We start from the raw sequence: 17,941 nt of genomic DNA on the forward strand, positions 1-17,941 counted from the left end.
TCCCCCCATACAAATTTTCATAATTTCTGGTCGAATATTGAAATAGTTGTCGAATATTAAGTTACCCTGCGTTTCATTTTCCTTTCAGTATATATGTATGTGTGTGTGTACATATTGAATGACCCTCGTATTCAAGGATATTGCAAAGTATAGTTAGGGACACAAGTTATTTGCATTTGTTGAACTTTGCCACTGTGAGAGACACTGTATTTCACACAAATCTTCTGAATGGAGATGGAGGAGCTGAGATTAAATTCCTATTATAATAAACTGTATAACTTAATTTGTGCATAGGCAATATTAATCACTCAAGTTCACAGACCATTATTAATTAAAATATTTAATACATATATGTAGGTAAACAATAACTCTCCTTCTAAATTGCCTTCACATGACAGAAATGCTTCACTTTGCATTTAGTCAGTCATGAGATCATCTGCATAATTCATTTTTATCATATGCTTAGTAGTAAATACATCGATTCCGCACTGTGCAATTGTCACAGATGAAAATGTACCTTTGGACATTTTGACAATTACTTCGAATACTTTCTACGGTCAAAATTTCACCTATTTGTTATTAATTAATGAGTTGTCATAATCGCTTCAATCTGCCAGATCTATCTATTATAAAATATTTAATTGTGTTAATTAGCCATGATTGATATGACCAGATGGACTGTGCTTTGAGTGACTTAATTGTTGTTTATTTAAAAATATAATCCTTAACTCTACTTGTAAATCAAATAACTCATGTTATATATTACTCAAGTTTGTCAATTATCAATCTTGTCTATAAAGCAACATTCTGTTAACATTCGGGGAGTTGGAATCGGGACGCTGTCCTGGATACTGTGCGACCCAACGAGAAATAAAGGTCTGCAAATCGTAAGGCGGTTTTTATATCATTATGGCTTTTATGGAATACAAATGAACACGGGATAAACACTGTAGGTGACTGAATATGCAAGAATGACCAAAATACACAGTTTCACAAGTTTAACTAAGTATACCAACAAGAGTTGATCCAAGAAAAACAGTTACAACATATAGGGGAAATAAATGATATGCTGAAAAGAAAATCTGTCTCTAACAAAGAAACAGAATTCTCTCCATAGTTTTCACCTAAAATGATGTTGAGGCATAAAAAACTATTACAATGTATCAATGCTTGGGACATAGAAAGAAATGGTCAAAGACAAGTATGTGAAAAATTTTTACAGAACCAAAGAAAACCTAAATTAGCCATGAGAAATGGAACAGTCGATGAAAGTTTAGTGATCAGCTAAACAATCTAGCACTAGGGAACAGCAGAATCTACTTAATGGTGACTAGAACCAAAACCCATAGAATAATGTTTTTAAGATACAATTTGAATATAAGGGGTAAGGAGTGAATAGTTGCGCAACAAAAACACCAACACAAATTTGACCATTGTCTATCGTTCATGCACAATGTGAGCCTTGTGTTTGTTGAGAAAATCCATCCCTAGATTTGATTCTACATACAGGCCCGAGTCCCTAATGTGATAAATTTAGGCGTTCAAGGAAATCACCAAAACAAACTTAAAGTGATTAGGTTTATGAGATTTTTGACAAGTGTATCCCCTGGCAGGACAAGTTGCTTTAAGAAAACATGACTTGCTTCCAAAACCGTTGCAGTATCCATTAGGTCGGGTTGACTGGTTGCCGCCTGCTGGGGGGTAGTTGGCATGCTGTTGTGGTTTGCGGTTATATTGTTTCGGACCACGATTGTACTGCTGTTTTGTGGGATGGTATGAATGCTGTGGCCCAGGGTGGTATGGCTGTTGAGGGAAAGACTGGTATGGCTGCTGTTGTGGAACAGGCTGGTACGGCTGTTGTGGTGCTGAGTTGTACATCTGTTGTGGCACAGGTTAAAACTGTTGGACAGGTGCCCGTTGGGTTGGACGTCGAGAATATTCAGGGTTAAGTTGCTTGACTGAGGCTTGTGACGGATATGTATTCATAGCCGCAATAGTTTGCTGAAATTGATTGGTGACATCACACACAGCTGTCAATGCATTCACAACACTGTTTTCAGAAGCACTAGTTGAAATAGTCTGCTTATTCATTTGCACAGTCATTTCAGCAATGATTGATTTTCTACGTAGATCATCAATTGTTTGTGGAAACTGGGGCATCACAATATTTCTCACGGCTGGTGTCAAACCTTTCATTATCATGGTTGTTAAACAGTCCTCCGGCATGGTTGAATCTACAGCAAGTTTCCTTATTCGGGTTACGTATTGTTCCACAGTTTCACCATCTTTCTGAATTATGTCCACTAGGCCGAGGCTAAATGGAATCTGTGGCCTAAAGCGATTGAGGAATGCAGTTTTGAGGTTCTCCAATGAGGACGTAACATCTGGAGTTAAGGTGATATACCAGTCCCGTGCAGCTTCTTTCAAGTAGAAGAATAAACAGCTACCAATATTCTGGAATGGAACATTCATGAGAGAAACGAAGGTCATAAACTGAGTCCAAAACTGGATGGCAGATTTTTTGCCATCATACTTTTCCAAAGTAATACTGGCACGAGGGGATGGGGTAGGAGCTGGCACAGGAACCTGAATTGTCTGCACGACTGGATGCTGATATGTTGCTGGTGCAGGTGGAATTGTCTGTTGAGTTGTCACTGGCTGCGGAGCTTGCTGAAGGGTTTGCTGTACTCCCAAAGGTGGTGGTACTTGTGGGGTTTGCTGAACTGTCACAGGTTGTGGTGGTTGTTGAAGGGGTTGCTGCTGCACTGTTAAAGTTTGCGATTCTGAAGGGAGGGTGTGTTGAATCGTCATTGGTTGCTGTAGTGCTGTAGGTGCATCTTGTACCATAGTGGGTTGTAGTGCTGGTATAGCATTTGCAGATGTAGCATATATTGTAGACAGGGCTGGTGATGGAGGGAAGATATTCCCATTAGAGTGTTCAGAACCCAGCACACTTTGTTTTTGTTGTTGTACTTCGTCTGCATTGTCTGTGTCGATTTGAGTGAGTGGTGGAGGGGGAGGAACTTGGGGTGGCATCATATTAGAGGCTCCTGCAGACTCAGTGATGGTATTATTAGTTGCTGTAGCTGTTGCAGTTTGTTTAGTCTGCGATTTGGAGGTTGATGCCTCGGAAATGTCTTGCTGATAATTAAGTGGCACATTGGGTTTATAATTTAGACGCTTTGCCAGGATTGATGATTGGTTTCTTAATATTGGCATTTTCACACTTGTACTTCACGTCTGTAAGTGAGAGGTGTTGTTTTTGATGTAAGGGAATCTTGTAGAGATGAGGGGAAAGGTAGAGTGTTTGCTTGGCTGTGAGAGCTTAGATCGAATGGATCTCCGCCACTTTGTCTCATACGATTTAGTATGTTTTTAGCACATAACCACTCCGGCAATGAGGCATATATAAATGTTCTTGTCAATTAGACTGTCTTGGTAACGGTTTGTCCTTGACCTAGAAAGAGGCGAAGAGTTGGAATTAAGTTTGTGATGTTTATTATTCAAGCGCAATCATGAAAGTCATATAAAGATACATGCTTAAGTCTCGTTTCAACAGAATACCACAATAAAATTTAAAAAAAGACGAAATCAATTTAAAAAATATATATATAATTATAAACGAGAACACCGACGTATACAGATACAATCATAATTCACTTATGTAATGAATGAAAGAAAAAAATAAAACAATTTATCGACAGCTTCGAGAAGTAAATATGAAAACGAAAGTAGAAGTTTACTTTTGACATAAACGCGTTTTGAATACAAGAAATTAAAATGCCTGATTTCATAAAGACTGGTAACATTTTAAAGGGAAATACGTGTTGAACAATATGAAACAAAAATCGAACACTTACAAAGCTCTAGAAAGGTATTCCTGCTTCATCTTAGCAATTCTAACAAGATTTGCATATGAATTACAAAAATCCTAACTTCTTTCACAGAAGAGTTCTAATCATTTCACGCATAACGGAGTTATTTCCCTTATTAAAAATTAAGCATTATTTACACCATAGGAAAATTAAAAAGCATATTTGAAACAATCAAACATATTTGCAATAAATGTGCGACCACATAAAATCATGTTCATATAAAAATGAATATTACACCTAAACAAAGCTTTTATTAAAGTAATTCAAAATTAGTATGTTGAACTACCCTTACAGAAAAAATTTTAAAAAATGATTTAATTAGATTTAAAAGAAGAAGAAAAAAAATTATTAAAAAATCAAAATGCCTAACATTAAAAAAAATATTATTGATGAAAAATAATGAATAAAATACACTACCTAGAAAAAGGCGAAGAGTTGGAATTAAGTTTGTGATGTTTATTATTCAAGCGCAATCATGAAAGTGATGCGCGTCGCCCAACTCTCGCCCGTTGACAAAATTTAGTTCATAAAAAGGCTGCCCAATAAAAATTTCTAAAATTGCGGAATACTGAGAAAAAGGAATAAAAAGGCATTAACGCGTAATAATAAAACCAATTGTAAGTGTGAAACTACTTTTTCCTAAAACGGGCTCAACTTGAGTAAATAAGAAACTGACATGACACTTGTGTTTTTGTAACTACGTAGTCGGCAATTTCTTGACCACAAAGAAAATGTTCACATCAAAGAAAATTAATGAATGGATTATCCATCTGTTGACATTGAGTTCACACAAATAAAATTCCATAGATACTGTAGAATATTTTAAGGAAAAGAAGATATACATATGTGAACTATAATACAATTTGGCGACTTAGAGAAATAAAATAATAATTGAATTTTATAAATGTTTTTGCATTTTCATTAAACACAAAGCTTTATATGCGACTAAATAAAAATATGTAATAAATCAAAAACACTCAAAGGTTGAGCGTTACAATACACTTTTATCTTCTTGCCAATAGTCCACCCCAGTGGCTTTGCGACAAGCATACGCATCTAAAGCGGGGGTGTGATACAATAATACCTACTAAACTAACAGCGCAATGTCCAAAATACAGGTAAAAAAATACTTTTAATTGAGGGTAATTCGATATATTAATAAAATTTTGCTTTAGTTTCAGTTTTAAACACATTATCATTAATCATACTCCTGCAATCAATTCCAGTCATTTGTTACCATAGATGCTTGACCATCAACAAAACATGAAAAAAGGAACATTTATTACTATACTTAGTATAACAAATATATATTTCCAAAATCCTTCTGGACAAACTATATCTTGAAAATAATCTGTGTTTAAGTATTTGACAGTAAACACATCATCATTTATACAATGCCATCAGTTCACATAAACCCAGATAGCAAGACTAAATCGGGCCGACGTTGGTTAATGGTTTGTATAGTGTTGGCGTTGGGCAGTATAAACGTATAATATGTTGGTGCTAAAGCTGGTCCATCGGTGTTGGGTATGTAATGTTGGGCCAGCATTGGTCAATTGTAGTAATGTTGGCATGAAACATGAGCACCATATGTTGGGCATTTGATGTTGGCCCAACGTAGGTTCAACCGAGTAAATGTTGGCATAAAACAAAGCCAATGCGTACTGGGATGTAATGTTAGTCCAACATAGGGCCAACCAAATAATATTGATATGAAACGTATTCACATGAAACACAAATGTGTGTTGGGCATGTAATGTTGGCCCAACTTGTGTATTTATCATAATGAGGCATTTACTGCATGGCCGTAGGAACCGGGGGGGGCACGGGGGGGCCGTGCCCCCCCCCCAATAATTTTGCCGATATATAGATTACTATAGTAAACATAGATACTATAAGCATGTGCCCCCTCAATAAAGCCGCCTGAAGACCTTTTTTTTTTTTTTTTTTTTTTTTTTTGCTTGTCAAGGAATATTTGGTAGTTGACGACCTTTTTTTTTTTTTTTTTTTTTGCTTGTCAGAAAATTTTTGGTAGTGCCCCCTCAACTGTCAACTGAAAAATGTTCGGCTGTGCCCCCCCAAACTGAAATTGCTTCCTACGGGCCTGTACTGGGCTTTCAACGTTAGCCCAGCGTTGGTTCAACGGCCCGAAAACAACGTACTTACATTTATTAACATATACATGTAGGTGGTTTGTTAATTACACACATTAAATTAACCACTTAAGCTTCTTTCGATAGAGACGGCTCACTTTTAGTTAAAATATTATGAACGAGGGATTTGTCCTAATTACCCATCTATTAATAATTTACAGTGTATTGTTTTATAAAAACGAAACAATCAGCTGATCAGTATTACATGTATATGTAGTATGCAAATTAACATATTCCCTGCATTTTAATGAAATGATTAACAATTTTAAAATGCTGAAAATTATCATAATAGATATCAAAAATATCAATTTCTTTTATTTACAATAAATGTAAACTGTGCGAACTGTAACAAAATTAAAAAAAAAAAAAAAAACAGAGTTGCAATCACTCTCAATGAATTAATAAAGTATTATGCAAATCAACATTTTCCTCTTTTTTTTTTTAAATCGGATTGTATACGTTGTCTTTTACATTTCTCGAGTTCTTTTTGACAGTTTTTTTTCTTTTTTAAAAACATTTCAAGGAACCTTCAACATGGAAATAAAATGCGAAAAATGCTTGTTAACTGAATTCATTTGTAATGAAGTCAATGGTTTTTTTTTTTTATTTTCTGTCGCTTGCAAGAGGATTCTTCCATTTCTGTGGTAGATTGCTGATCAGAAATTGCCCCTTTTCTTGTCAAAAAACATGTTTTCAGAAAATAATTTTGGTTGATAGTATTGTATATAGAATATATAGCATACTAAAATCATGTCATATCAGCCTGGAAGCAGAAACTTTTAGGTCTGCATAGTTATGTTTATGGTTATTTTAAAACTAATAAAGTTCATGAATAAAAATTGTGTAAATTTATCTTTTAAAAGTTACTTTGTGTTTGATAGGGACTTTTGCAGACTGGTATATTTCTTGATATGATTTGAGGTATCACGACATCAAGAGAGAGTGCGTTCCAAGTCGAGAACACTTCACCGCTCAGAGACGATATATTTTTCAGCTTTCAAAATTCATGGAAAAGTATTATTAATTATTTATTAATGAGTTATTCAGTGAAACAAAGGAAGAAAATGTGTAATCAGACACAAATAGGAACCAGCCCATTCCTGCTCTCCTCCAAGTGCTAATTTTTTTTAAGATTTGTGGCAACAGGAGCTCATCTCAGACTGGTAGGAGATAGCTTAGGAGTTTCTGAGTCATCTGTAGGCAGGACAGTCAAGTGTCAAGTGCATCTGCACTTATCAACATCCTCTGCAGGAGATTCATCACATTTCCAACAGGAGAGATGGCATTAAGAGTGAAGGAAGGCTTTAGAAGATTGGCAGGTACGCTAGAAGTTGATAATCTGTGAAGTAATTTAATAACATTTATATATACATACATGTATAAAGCATATCAATTTCGGAAGACTACACTTCATGTATACAAGTAGTCTAATACATTGCAAATCACGTGTGGTGTTCAAAATAAAAGGCAAAATCTTTAATCTTATGATGAAGTATGTATCCTCCTGTGGGTCTTTATACACATATTTATGGCATTTCAAGCTCATAATGACTTTTCATACATCCTGCAATATTTTTCGTATGAACTAGCACTCATACTTTTTTTTCTTTCAAAAGCTATTAAATTAAATTGTACATATTTCTCACCTCTTTGTGGTTTCATACTCTGTAGATTTAAAAGGATCTTAGCATTTTAAGAGAAAAATAATGTTTATCGTGTATAAAAACAAACGTTAACTTAGCAGTCCTGACACTGCACAGTCGCTTTGCAATGGAGAGTTCCAACTAAGGGAAACTACTGGGAATATGAGTGGTGGATCCAAGATATTTCAACAATCAGACAGAAGTACAATTACACCCAACAAGCAACACTGTTTCAATGTATTTACATGTACTTTTAGAAACAAGTGCTTGTGCAAAAAATATTACAAGCAGGCAATAGGCCTCGATGCTCACCTGAGTCACATTGCCCGTGCTCAATGTTCTCAAGAATATCCTCTTTATCATATGAAAAAAATCTTTTCATATGATAAAATCTTACCCATATCATGGTCCCACCCAAGCCCTATGGGATGTGATATACCTTCACTTGAATTGACAGCATGGTTGCTTCATTGTCAATGACTAACACATTATAGCCTTATTGTTCTGGGAATATTTTTTAAATGCATTTTTTCCTGCATACATGCATTATGATAAATTTTATCCCAGCAGTAACCTTAAGGTCTATAATATGAAGAAAAAATCGAATCCACACAATATAGGAATATTTGCAATCACATTAATATGTTTTTAATAAATACTTAGTGTACTTTTTCCTATGCTTATTTTTATGAAAATAATATTCACACAATATTATATGGTTATACTTTGATCTCATTTTGTGGCCCATCCCTACCTGAATTAATTTTTTTCTGTAGGTTTTCTAAAAGTACTGGGGTGCATAGACTGCACACGTGTTAGAATCTCAATCCCTAAGGAAAATGAAGCAGATTATGTAAATAGAAAGGGTTTTCACAGTTTGAACATCCAGGTAACAACTGTTTATTATAATATTATTCTTATAGTGGTAATTAAATTAATTACAAAATTTCAAAGATGTTCTGTGTTATAATGCACATAAAGTTTAATTTCCACTGGCATTTGTAAGCAATATAAATATTTTTTTTTTAAATCCTTTTCAGATGGTTTGTGATCCTAATTTTAGAATAACATCTTTGAGTGCCAGGTGGCCTGGGAGTACTCATGACTCCAGGATATGGAAAAATTCAACTTTATTCCAAATGTTTGAAAATGGTATGTGAAACATGCATACTAAATCAATTAACCCTCCCTATACCACTAGTGAATTTATCCAGGGGAGTGATTGGGGAGGGATATGGCCCCTTTAGAATTTTCCGAACAGTTATTTAAAAATAGATAAAATTAAGTTCTGCTTGCCTAAAACATTCCAACTCTGGGGAATTAATTTTTATTTGAGGGGAAGGGGGGTACCCCCCCCCCCTCCTAAATCTGTCCTTTTATACTATTTTATATTAGAGGGTAACTTGGTAAAAAAAAAAAAAAAAAAAAAAAAAAGAAAAACAAGACCATGCATATGACTAGATTGCACCAAGTCCTGTCAAATTTGCTAACTTTTTTTAGGAGCCCATGATGGTCTTCTTTTAGGAGATTCTGGCTACCCTCTATCAAAGCACTTGATGAGCCCATATTTGACCACACAGGCACCTGCTGAAGATAGATTCAATGAAGTTCTCTGCCGAACCCGTGTTCTCATTGAACAAACACTTGGGATCCTTAAGAGAAAGTTTCAAGTTCTTCACTTTGGAATAAGATCTACACAGAGCAGGCAGCTCTAGAGCAGGCAGTTGTATACATAACTGCATGCAGTATCCTGCATAACATTGGGATAGAAAGGGGAGACACCATAGTGTCCAGTGATTGCAGGGATATTAACATTAGAAACTGTCTGCAGCAAATTGTGAATGCCAATGGCCCTGTTCCCCCTGCAAGAAACGAGGGTATTTCCAAACGGATTGCCATCACCAATGGTTTCTTTTAAGAAAGACATTTTGAGGAAAACTAACAAATTTTCTTTTTCACTAAGAGCAAAAATTTTTTGTGACTCAGCAGCTTTTGTCTCGGGCGGGCATGTGCACCAGTAATAATTAACACACATCTCCCCACCACCATCACCACCACCCCTCTCTCTCTGTCTTGACACATCTATCACACAAGGGTTCTTTAAATGTTATCTACAATACATGTACATGTATTAACACCACTAACCCCATAGATCAAAACAACTAAAACTTGATGCATGATAAAGATGTCACTTAAAATCAAAACTTAATTTTGTCTACTTTTCTCACAATGATAGTACATGTACTAATGCATTTTTTTTTCAAATACTATAGAAGCTGACTAAATATACATGATAATAATATTTTAAATTTACATTTCATCAAGAAAACAAGGATAGGAGGTCTGAATATCTAAAACAAGTTTCTGTTTTTTCAGTACTAAAATGTCTTTTTTCAATGCAAGAACCTCCCTTTCTTCTTTAATTTTAAGAATTTCCTCTTCTAATCTTTTATTATCCAAAATTAAGTTTGCCTCTTCTAATTCATCAATCTTCCTTTTTCTGGATTCATTACCTGAAGACGTTAAAAAATAATCATCAGAAATGCATATAAATACACAGTTAGGAGTAATACATACATGTCTGTGCTAATCCATTGGATGAGATTATTGTTTCATATTTTCTTCTTTGCTTAATTTATTTAAGAAAACTTATAAAACTGTTTATGTTAAAAAGAAAAATAAGTGGAGGTGTTAACATACAAATTAGGTTGCATTGGTCATATTTGTGTTGCAAAGAGAGAGAGAGAGAGAGAGAGAGATTATCTTAATTATTTGGTGTAGTACATATGTATGTGTAGAAGTATTTGACATAAAATTGAAAAAAAAAATATACAGACCTCTCTTTTCTTTCTTTTTTTTGATGATTTTGTTTGTCTTCCTGAATGAAAAAAGAAAAGCATTATAAAAATGTATTGCAATTTTTTTTTAAATTAAACTTAATGACTTTAATTTTTCTTTTTTATAAACTGAAGGTTATCTCTGTGGAAACAAAATTGATACAAACAAGAACCGTATAAACACAACAACCAAAGTTTTCTTCATTCACGTGAAAACCCTGTTACACATTGACGCCACCTTTATGGCAGCTTATGGCCAAGGATAAAGATTTTCAAAAGTAGGTAAAAATCCGAGGTCTAGGTCATGATTTGTGAGGTTAAAAATGTAGGTCTTGTCACAAGGAATACATGTGAAATATGAAAGCCTTAACATCATTCGTTTAAAAGTTATGGCCAAGTCTAAAGTTTTTGTGGACAAGCAAACCGACAGACCAAAAGATACTTAGTATATGCCCCCCGAATCTCTCAATCTTGAATCATGTGGGCATAAAAAAGAAACCAATAAGCCAGTAGCCATGGGCAACATTTCTCACCTTATGTTTTTGTTCCATTTGGTTTTCAAGGGAATAAGGAATAATCTTTTAAAATATTTTCTTCCAAAGAACAGCAGGGCCAAGGTGACTCATGGGAGTGTTGTAGCCCATGGGCCTCTTGTTTAATCATCTCCCCTACAAACTTTAAAAGAATCTGGCCAATCATTTAAATAAATTTGAACTTCACCTAACAGTACTTGGTGCCAAGTTTACTTGGGATTGCAAAGACTACGCACATACTCTGCCATATGTCACATATGTAATACTCGTTTTACCTTGTAAAGAACTGGAGCTGAATTCCAGAGATTTTGATGTACATGGGTTTTCAGTCGATGTACTTTTAACTGAAATCCAAGAAATACTAATTGTAGCTACAGCAATTAGTGATGTACCAATTAATCGATTAAATCAATTATCTAATCAAAATGGTCCCCGATTATAGGTATTCAATTATAATTTTGATAATCAATCAAACAAAATATTAGTTAAAAGCAATTATTCCTATGATTTTTTGATTCAGTCTTCTCTGGATTAAGTAATAATAAATGAATCCAATGATACAAAATACATCAAAAGTGCATTTTAGACATCACTCAATATCAATTATAGAAAATCCGATTATTCCGATTAATTGATTATGAAAAAAATTCCAACTGCCCATCACTAACAGCATCATTACATGTACATGTATCCTTTATATCAACAGGTGTAGTGATACTGCTGTGAAAATCCATTCTTATTTCATAGCTATCACAATATGATGTATGCATTATATATATATATATATATATATATATATATATATATATATATATATATATATATATATATAGATAGATAGATAGATAGATAGATAGATAGATAGATATAAAAGCAACAATAAGTTAATTCATCTGTTACTATTAACTGAAGTTATTCTTGAAATTTTTCTATAAATTTTAATGATTTTATAGACACAACAGAATATGTACTTCAGTAATTATGAAATATTGCAGCATTATTTACCTTGTTGGGAATTTTCAGCTGTTGATTCAGTATCTGCCATATCTGCCAATAATTCTGAAGTATGTGGTGCTATAAAATTAAAGAAATATCTGAGATAATTAACTTCATTTATGATACTCTTTAAATCTATAAGAAAAAAATCACTATATAGCTATAAATACCAGGATCTTAATAATCCTAATTCCTGTAATTTCAAAAAATAAACTGATGTTTGAGATTGAAATTATTATAAATAACACATAAGTTGTTTATTCAACTTGATGATTTACACCATAACTTTTTCTGCCTTTTATTTCTTTCTCTTCCAAAGATTCAATGTGATGTTTCATTCCCATGCATAACTAACTTGTTAACCATACCATCTGTATCAATCCCTCCTGGTACACCACAAAGATTTGGTTCTCCATCTGCAAGGCGGAGAAATGTTTCCTCTCCCTGTGTAAGTGGTGGAAGAGGGGGGCCACCACCAGTTTTGGGGTGCTTTAACCCATCAAGCTTTTCTTTGCCTTTAATTAAAAGATATAACTCAGAAAAGAAAACAAGAGGCCCATGGGCCACATCGCTCATCTGAGTAACTTTGGCCATGCTGTTCATTACCAGACTTCCCCCCTTGTAATACCTATTATGGCCCCGCCCTACCCCCGGGGGTCATGATTTGAACAATTTAGAATCTACACTACCCCAGGATGCTTCCACATAAGTTTCAGTTTTTCTGGTCCAGTGGTTCTTGAGAAGATTTTTAAAGATTTTTCCTATATATTTCAATGTTTCCCTATTGTGGCCCCGCCCTACCCCCGGGGTCATGATTTGAACAATTTAGAATCTACACTACCCCAGAATGCTTCCACATAACTTTCAGCTTTTCTGGCCCAGTGATTCTTGAGAAGAAGATTTTTTAATGACCCCACCCTATTTTTTGTCTTTTCTTGATTATCTCCCCTTGTAAGGGGACTTGGCCCTTTATTTTAACAATTTAAACTCCCCTTCACCCAAGGGTACTTTGTACCAAGTTTGGTTAAAATTGGCCTAGTGGTTCTTGAGAAGAAGTTGAAAATGTGAAAAGTTTACAGACGGACGGCTGGACAGACGGACAACGGGTGATCAGAAAAGCTCACTTGAGCTTTCAGCTCAGGTGAGCTAAAAAGATTCTAAAAAATAAATCATCAAATATTATAATTATTATGCATTTTCAAATATATATCATACATTCATTTAATCACAGTATAAAATAGAAATATTTCTAAAATAAATTTTTAAATATATTATCAAGTTAATACCATTACAATTTTGTTGGAATTCATTCATTTTTCACTGAATTGTGTCAATATATATACCTATTATATGTATAATTTTATTATTTGTCTATCCTCACACTCACGCATGCTATAAAACATTTGTCTTACTTGCCACCATTGTTAATTTATTAACCTCTTCACAATTTTACAATTGTATTGAGATATGGCTCTGAGAGGACAAATAAAGAATTCTGTAGACACGTTTTTTTCTTAGATTTCTTTATGTGTATTTGAAGTTTTGACTCTAAATAGGACAAAAAAATGTTTGAATAGATAATCAAGTCAAAAATAAATATTTTATTAATGTTTGAAATATGTGTCACGTAACACATGACAGACATATAACGTAACATGACAGACGTATGATAAAACGTGACATGATTAAATTACATTTCTGATGCTTAGCAATACAAATAATCTGTAAAAAATAGAATTAAACAATTCCTTAAACAATGCAAAAATTTTTTTCACTCTTACGTGGAAGAAAAAAAGATTATTAAGCTACTTTTGATGCACAAACTGATGATCGTAACAGTGACAGATTCCTTTACTTAGCCAGCCAAATAAACCATAAACTTTCATTATTTTATCAAAAAGATAATGTTGCCGTAAGAAATGGACATTATTCAAATTTTGATTCCTTACAGATTTTAAATTTGAATTTTTAAAAAATAAATCTCTGCTATACGCTTGTAACATACAAATTTTCCACCATGTCTGTCATGTTACGATATTTCTTGAGCAATACTTGTTTGAAATGAGCCAATAAAATTTATCATTCAAAGCTTATCTTTTATTCTTTGAAATTATAATACACAAGACATTATTATTTATGAAAATACTAATGAAATTTAAAAAAATAAATTATTTCATATAGATCAAACCTATATCATAACATGTACGGATGCACGTAACCCTGACAGACTCGTTTTTAAAACTGCAAGAAAACAACTACAAAATTGTATTGTTTAAGTTATAAAGACAAATTTTGCCTTATGATACCCTAATATTCTTAAATAAAAATACTTTTTGGTTTAATTCACTGAACGTATAAATCTGAATGCACCCGTTTGTTTCACGTAACATGAACAGACATTCGTTTTGTCCGTCACCGTTACGATAGTATTCAGGCAATGTCTGTCAATCGGTGCGTTATGTAAGAAATGTCAAATTTTAAGTGTTTATGTAGTGATGAAGAGCGTGCAAGTTCATATTTTAAAAAAAATACACCTACCAGCTGACAATATTTGATGATATGTGTTTAAAATCTAGGATAAAGACAACTTATATTTTCATGAACGTAACATACTTTGTGTAACGTAACACTTGACAGACAAACGTTCATGGCTTCTCGGGCTCTCTCTGTAGCTCTTCTTATCGAAATGTAAACACATTTGCATAGAACACTGGAGAAAATTTAAATATTCATAACCTTTAAGTCAAATGTATAAGAAGAAGCATATCCGAGCTCCATTCTTAAAATAGAACGTAATGCCCACTTGCCATGACAGACACAGGAAGCATCCCACAGATTTGTTAATTTCTAAGCACACGTGCTTTTCTGTTGAATCTGCGATCACTTAATTGATAAACAGGTAAATTTTCTATCAGTAGACAAGAAACATAAAATAGTTTGCATAAACAATGGCCCATTTTATAACAATGTACCCGGTGTATTGAGTCTGACAGACGTTACGTTCAAAATATGAGAAGAAATAAATTCTTATTTTTCTTTTATTTTAGGCATAATGTGCATTAAAATACTTTTGTATGTTAATTTTATCCTTCCTAAACAGTAGTGAATGAAGATATTCTGTGTACAAGGTATTATCGCCGTATATTTGACTTTTATTTTGACATGGTTGAAAATGTCCCCCTACACATGCGTAATTCTAGTGGAATTATCAAATTAATTTCAAGAAAAAAAAGTAAGTTGATGAAAAAATCTGCTTATTTTATCTTTTTTATATATTTGCAATATACTTTTCAATATAAAACATTTCTTATTTCAATTTTTTAAATAATTTATTTTATATTCCTTTTGTTAAAATCATAGGTCAAGATGTACTCAAGAGCGAATTTCGAGCCATATACATCAATAAAAAAACTAATGTAATTGTAAAATTATGAAGAGATTAATAAATTCAGTATAGTTCAAAATGTTAGGTAGTTGCTGTTTCTTAATTTCATTGCATGGAATATTATACATTGTAAATTAGTAACATAAAAAAACATAATTTGTTTTAAGAAAGACCTCAGGGCTGGGCTAATATATGATACACAGATTTACATCTCTGGGCAGAGGACCCTTGATCCTATCCCCAACCACATATTCAATAATTATTCCAGTGAATTATTATTTATGTAAATAGAAAACTGCTTGCCCATGGAAATGAAAAATAAAAAAAATTGAATCTAAGTACCCCCCCCCTTCCCTCTTCAATGGCTTTATGCATACATGTACTTACTTCTAGATTTCAAATTATAGTACTTTTTCTTCACTTCCTCCCAGCTTCTTCTTTTTGAATCAAATTGTCTACAATATTACATGAAGAATATTGATTAGTGATCCACTCCATGCTTAAACATACAAACGGATCTAAAAATAGATAGGGAAAAACCAATATGTACCATTAAAAAAATCACGGTAATTTTATGTGCGTGCGTTGTGTTTTATTCAGTTTATTACCCATTTTATAAAACAACAGGATGTTTACCGTTGTAGCATATATCTGTTTTATGTACATGTATACTTAAACTTGTGTATATGATCTAGTATACACGTAATGTTGTGGAGAGGCACACATACTGGTAACATGCACGTAAGTGTACTTCCAATACGATATCTGTTCGAGTATAATGTTACATTTGAATTTCAGAAACATATATTAGGTCTATACTAACGAATTTAGTTTATCAGCAATCATTTGCCACTCCTTTTCACGGATTTCTTTTAATTTCCCTTTTGCCCCGCTCCCTCTCATCAACCCGAACAAGGCATCTGATCTTAATTTCACTTCCTCGATGAGAGTAACTTCTTCGTCATCTCCCCAATTTTGTGAGCGTTTCTTTTGACTACGTTGACTCTCTTTCATGATAGATTTTACCCCCCAAAAGCAGATGATACGAGTGACGATACGTGTTATTTACATGTAACCAATGTGGTTTCTTACCTCTAGACAAAAAAGAGCTCCTCTGGGCCGCTTCAATAAGCGCAAAAAATCCGCGAAAACAGTCTCGCGAGAACAAAATCTTGAGAAAATTCTCAACTCAAGTCCTGAGAATTACTCAGCTGAGAATATTCTCAAATCGTTTTATGGCAGTGAATTTAAGAATATTCTTAGCTGAGTAATTCTCAAGACTTGAGTTGAGAATTTTTTTGAGAATTCTCAAAGTTTTATGACGGCGGACCCAGATGCGCATTGTGACACATTATGTCTCTTCAGTGATGCTCAAGCCGAAACGTTGGAAATCCAAAAGATCAAAATAAAAAAGACTTTTGAGGAGCTAAAAAAAGTGCCAAAGATTGGAGCCAACTACGTCGAAGGATCAGAGCTATGCATGAGGGAGATAATCCTTTATTTTGAAATAAATTTCTAAATTTTACCAGAGCAGTTAAGTATATATTCGTATTTTCAAGCTAGTACCAAGGTACTTAGCTACTGGGGTGTAGATACCCCCGAGAACTAACAGTCCAACAACAGAGGCCTCGACCCAGGGGACATAAAGTAAATCATATACGGTACCAATTTGACAAATTATGTCTCTTCAGGGATGCTCATGCCGAAACTCTGGAAATCCAAAATATTTGTATGAAAAGAAAAAAAAAACTTTGAAGAGCTGAAAAGGGGTGCCAAAGACTGGAGCATCGAAGGATCAGTACTATGCATTAGGGAGATAATCCTAAATTTTGAAATAAATTTCTGAATTTTACCACAGCAATTAAATATACATCCGTATTTTCAAGCTAGTACCGAAGTACTTAGCTAACAGTCCACCAGCAGAGGCATAATGTAAATCCTATACGGTACCAGTCTAATGCACCAGATGCGCATTTCGACAAATTATGTCTCTTCAGTGATGCTCATGCCGAAACATTGGAAATCCGATATAGTTATAAATAAGAAAAATAAACTCTGAAGATATATATCTATATATACTCTTATTTTGTGTGCAAGTCCCTAAACTAAATTGTTTGTATATTGTTTAACGTCCCTCTCGAGAATTTTTTCACTTATATGGAGAGCTGCATATTTTGACCTATACTCGGCACTCAGGGTCATTGAGCAGTGAGGGATCTTTTTCTTCCCAGCACCTACTGTGACATGGGACCTCGGTTTATAGGTCTCATCCGAAGGACCGGTCTCCACGTCCCACAGTGGGATTCGAACACGCGACGTAAGGATCAACTACTTACTTCGCGACTCTAGAGCGAACGCTCTAACCACTGCGCCATGCGGGCGACCCCCAAACTTGTACCGTGTGTATAAGGTCCACAGGTTTTATATATACCCTCATCTTGTTTACAAGTCCAAAAACTTGTACCGTGTGTGTAAAGTCCTCAGTTTCATTGTAAACCCTTATCTTGTGTGTATGTCCT

At 34.0% G+C, this 17,941-nt stretch overlaps 1 protein-coding gene and 1 pseudogene across 1 annotated transcript; one reads left to right on the top strand and one right to left on the bottom strand.

Annotated features, from left to right (window-relative positions):
- The first annotated feature begins 8,711 nt into the window (after positions 1-8,711).
- On the top strand, positions 8,712-9,589 carry LOC133180218 (putative nuclease HARBI1; annotated as a pseudogene).
- A 392-nt stretch (positions 9,590-9,981) lies between these two features.
- LOC133180162 (myb/SANT-like DNA-binding domain-containing protein 4) lies at positions 9,982-16,436 on the bottom strand. Its single transcript, XM_061314733.1, has 6 exons — positions 16,246-16,436; positions 15,810-15,877; positions 12,406-12,552; positions 12,047-12,115; positions 11,317-11,385; positions 9,982-10,184 (listed from the first exon to the last, which is right to left on the bottom strand). Exons 1-6 carry the CDS (start codon positions 16,434-16,436, stop codon positions 9,982-9,984), a joined length of 747 nt encoding a protein of 248 aa, XP_061170717.1.
- Positions 16,437-17,941: the final 1,505 nt, after the last annotated feature.

This window comes from Saccostrea echinata, unplaced genomic scaffold (assembly GCF_033153115.1).
Source record: "Saccostrea echinata isolate AGI-Se365-2 ecotype Australia unplaced genomic scaffold, CSIRO_AGI_Sech_v1 ptg000006l, whole genome shotgun sequence".
NCBI classification, from domain to species: Eukaryota; Metazoa; Mollusca; class Bivalvia; order Ostreida; family Ostreidae; genus Saccostrea; species Saccostrea echinata.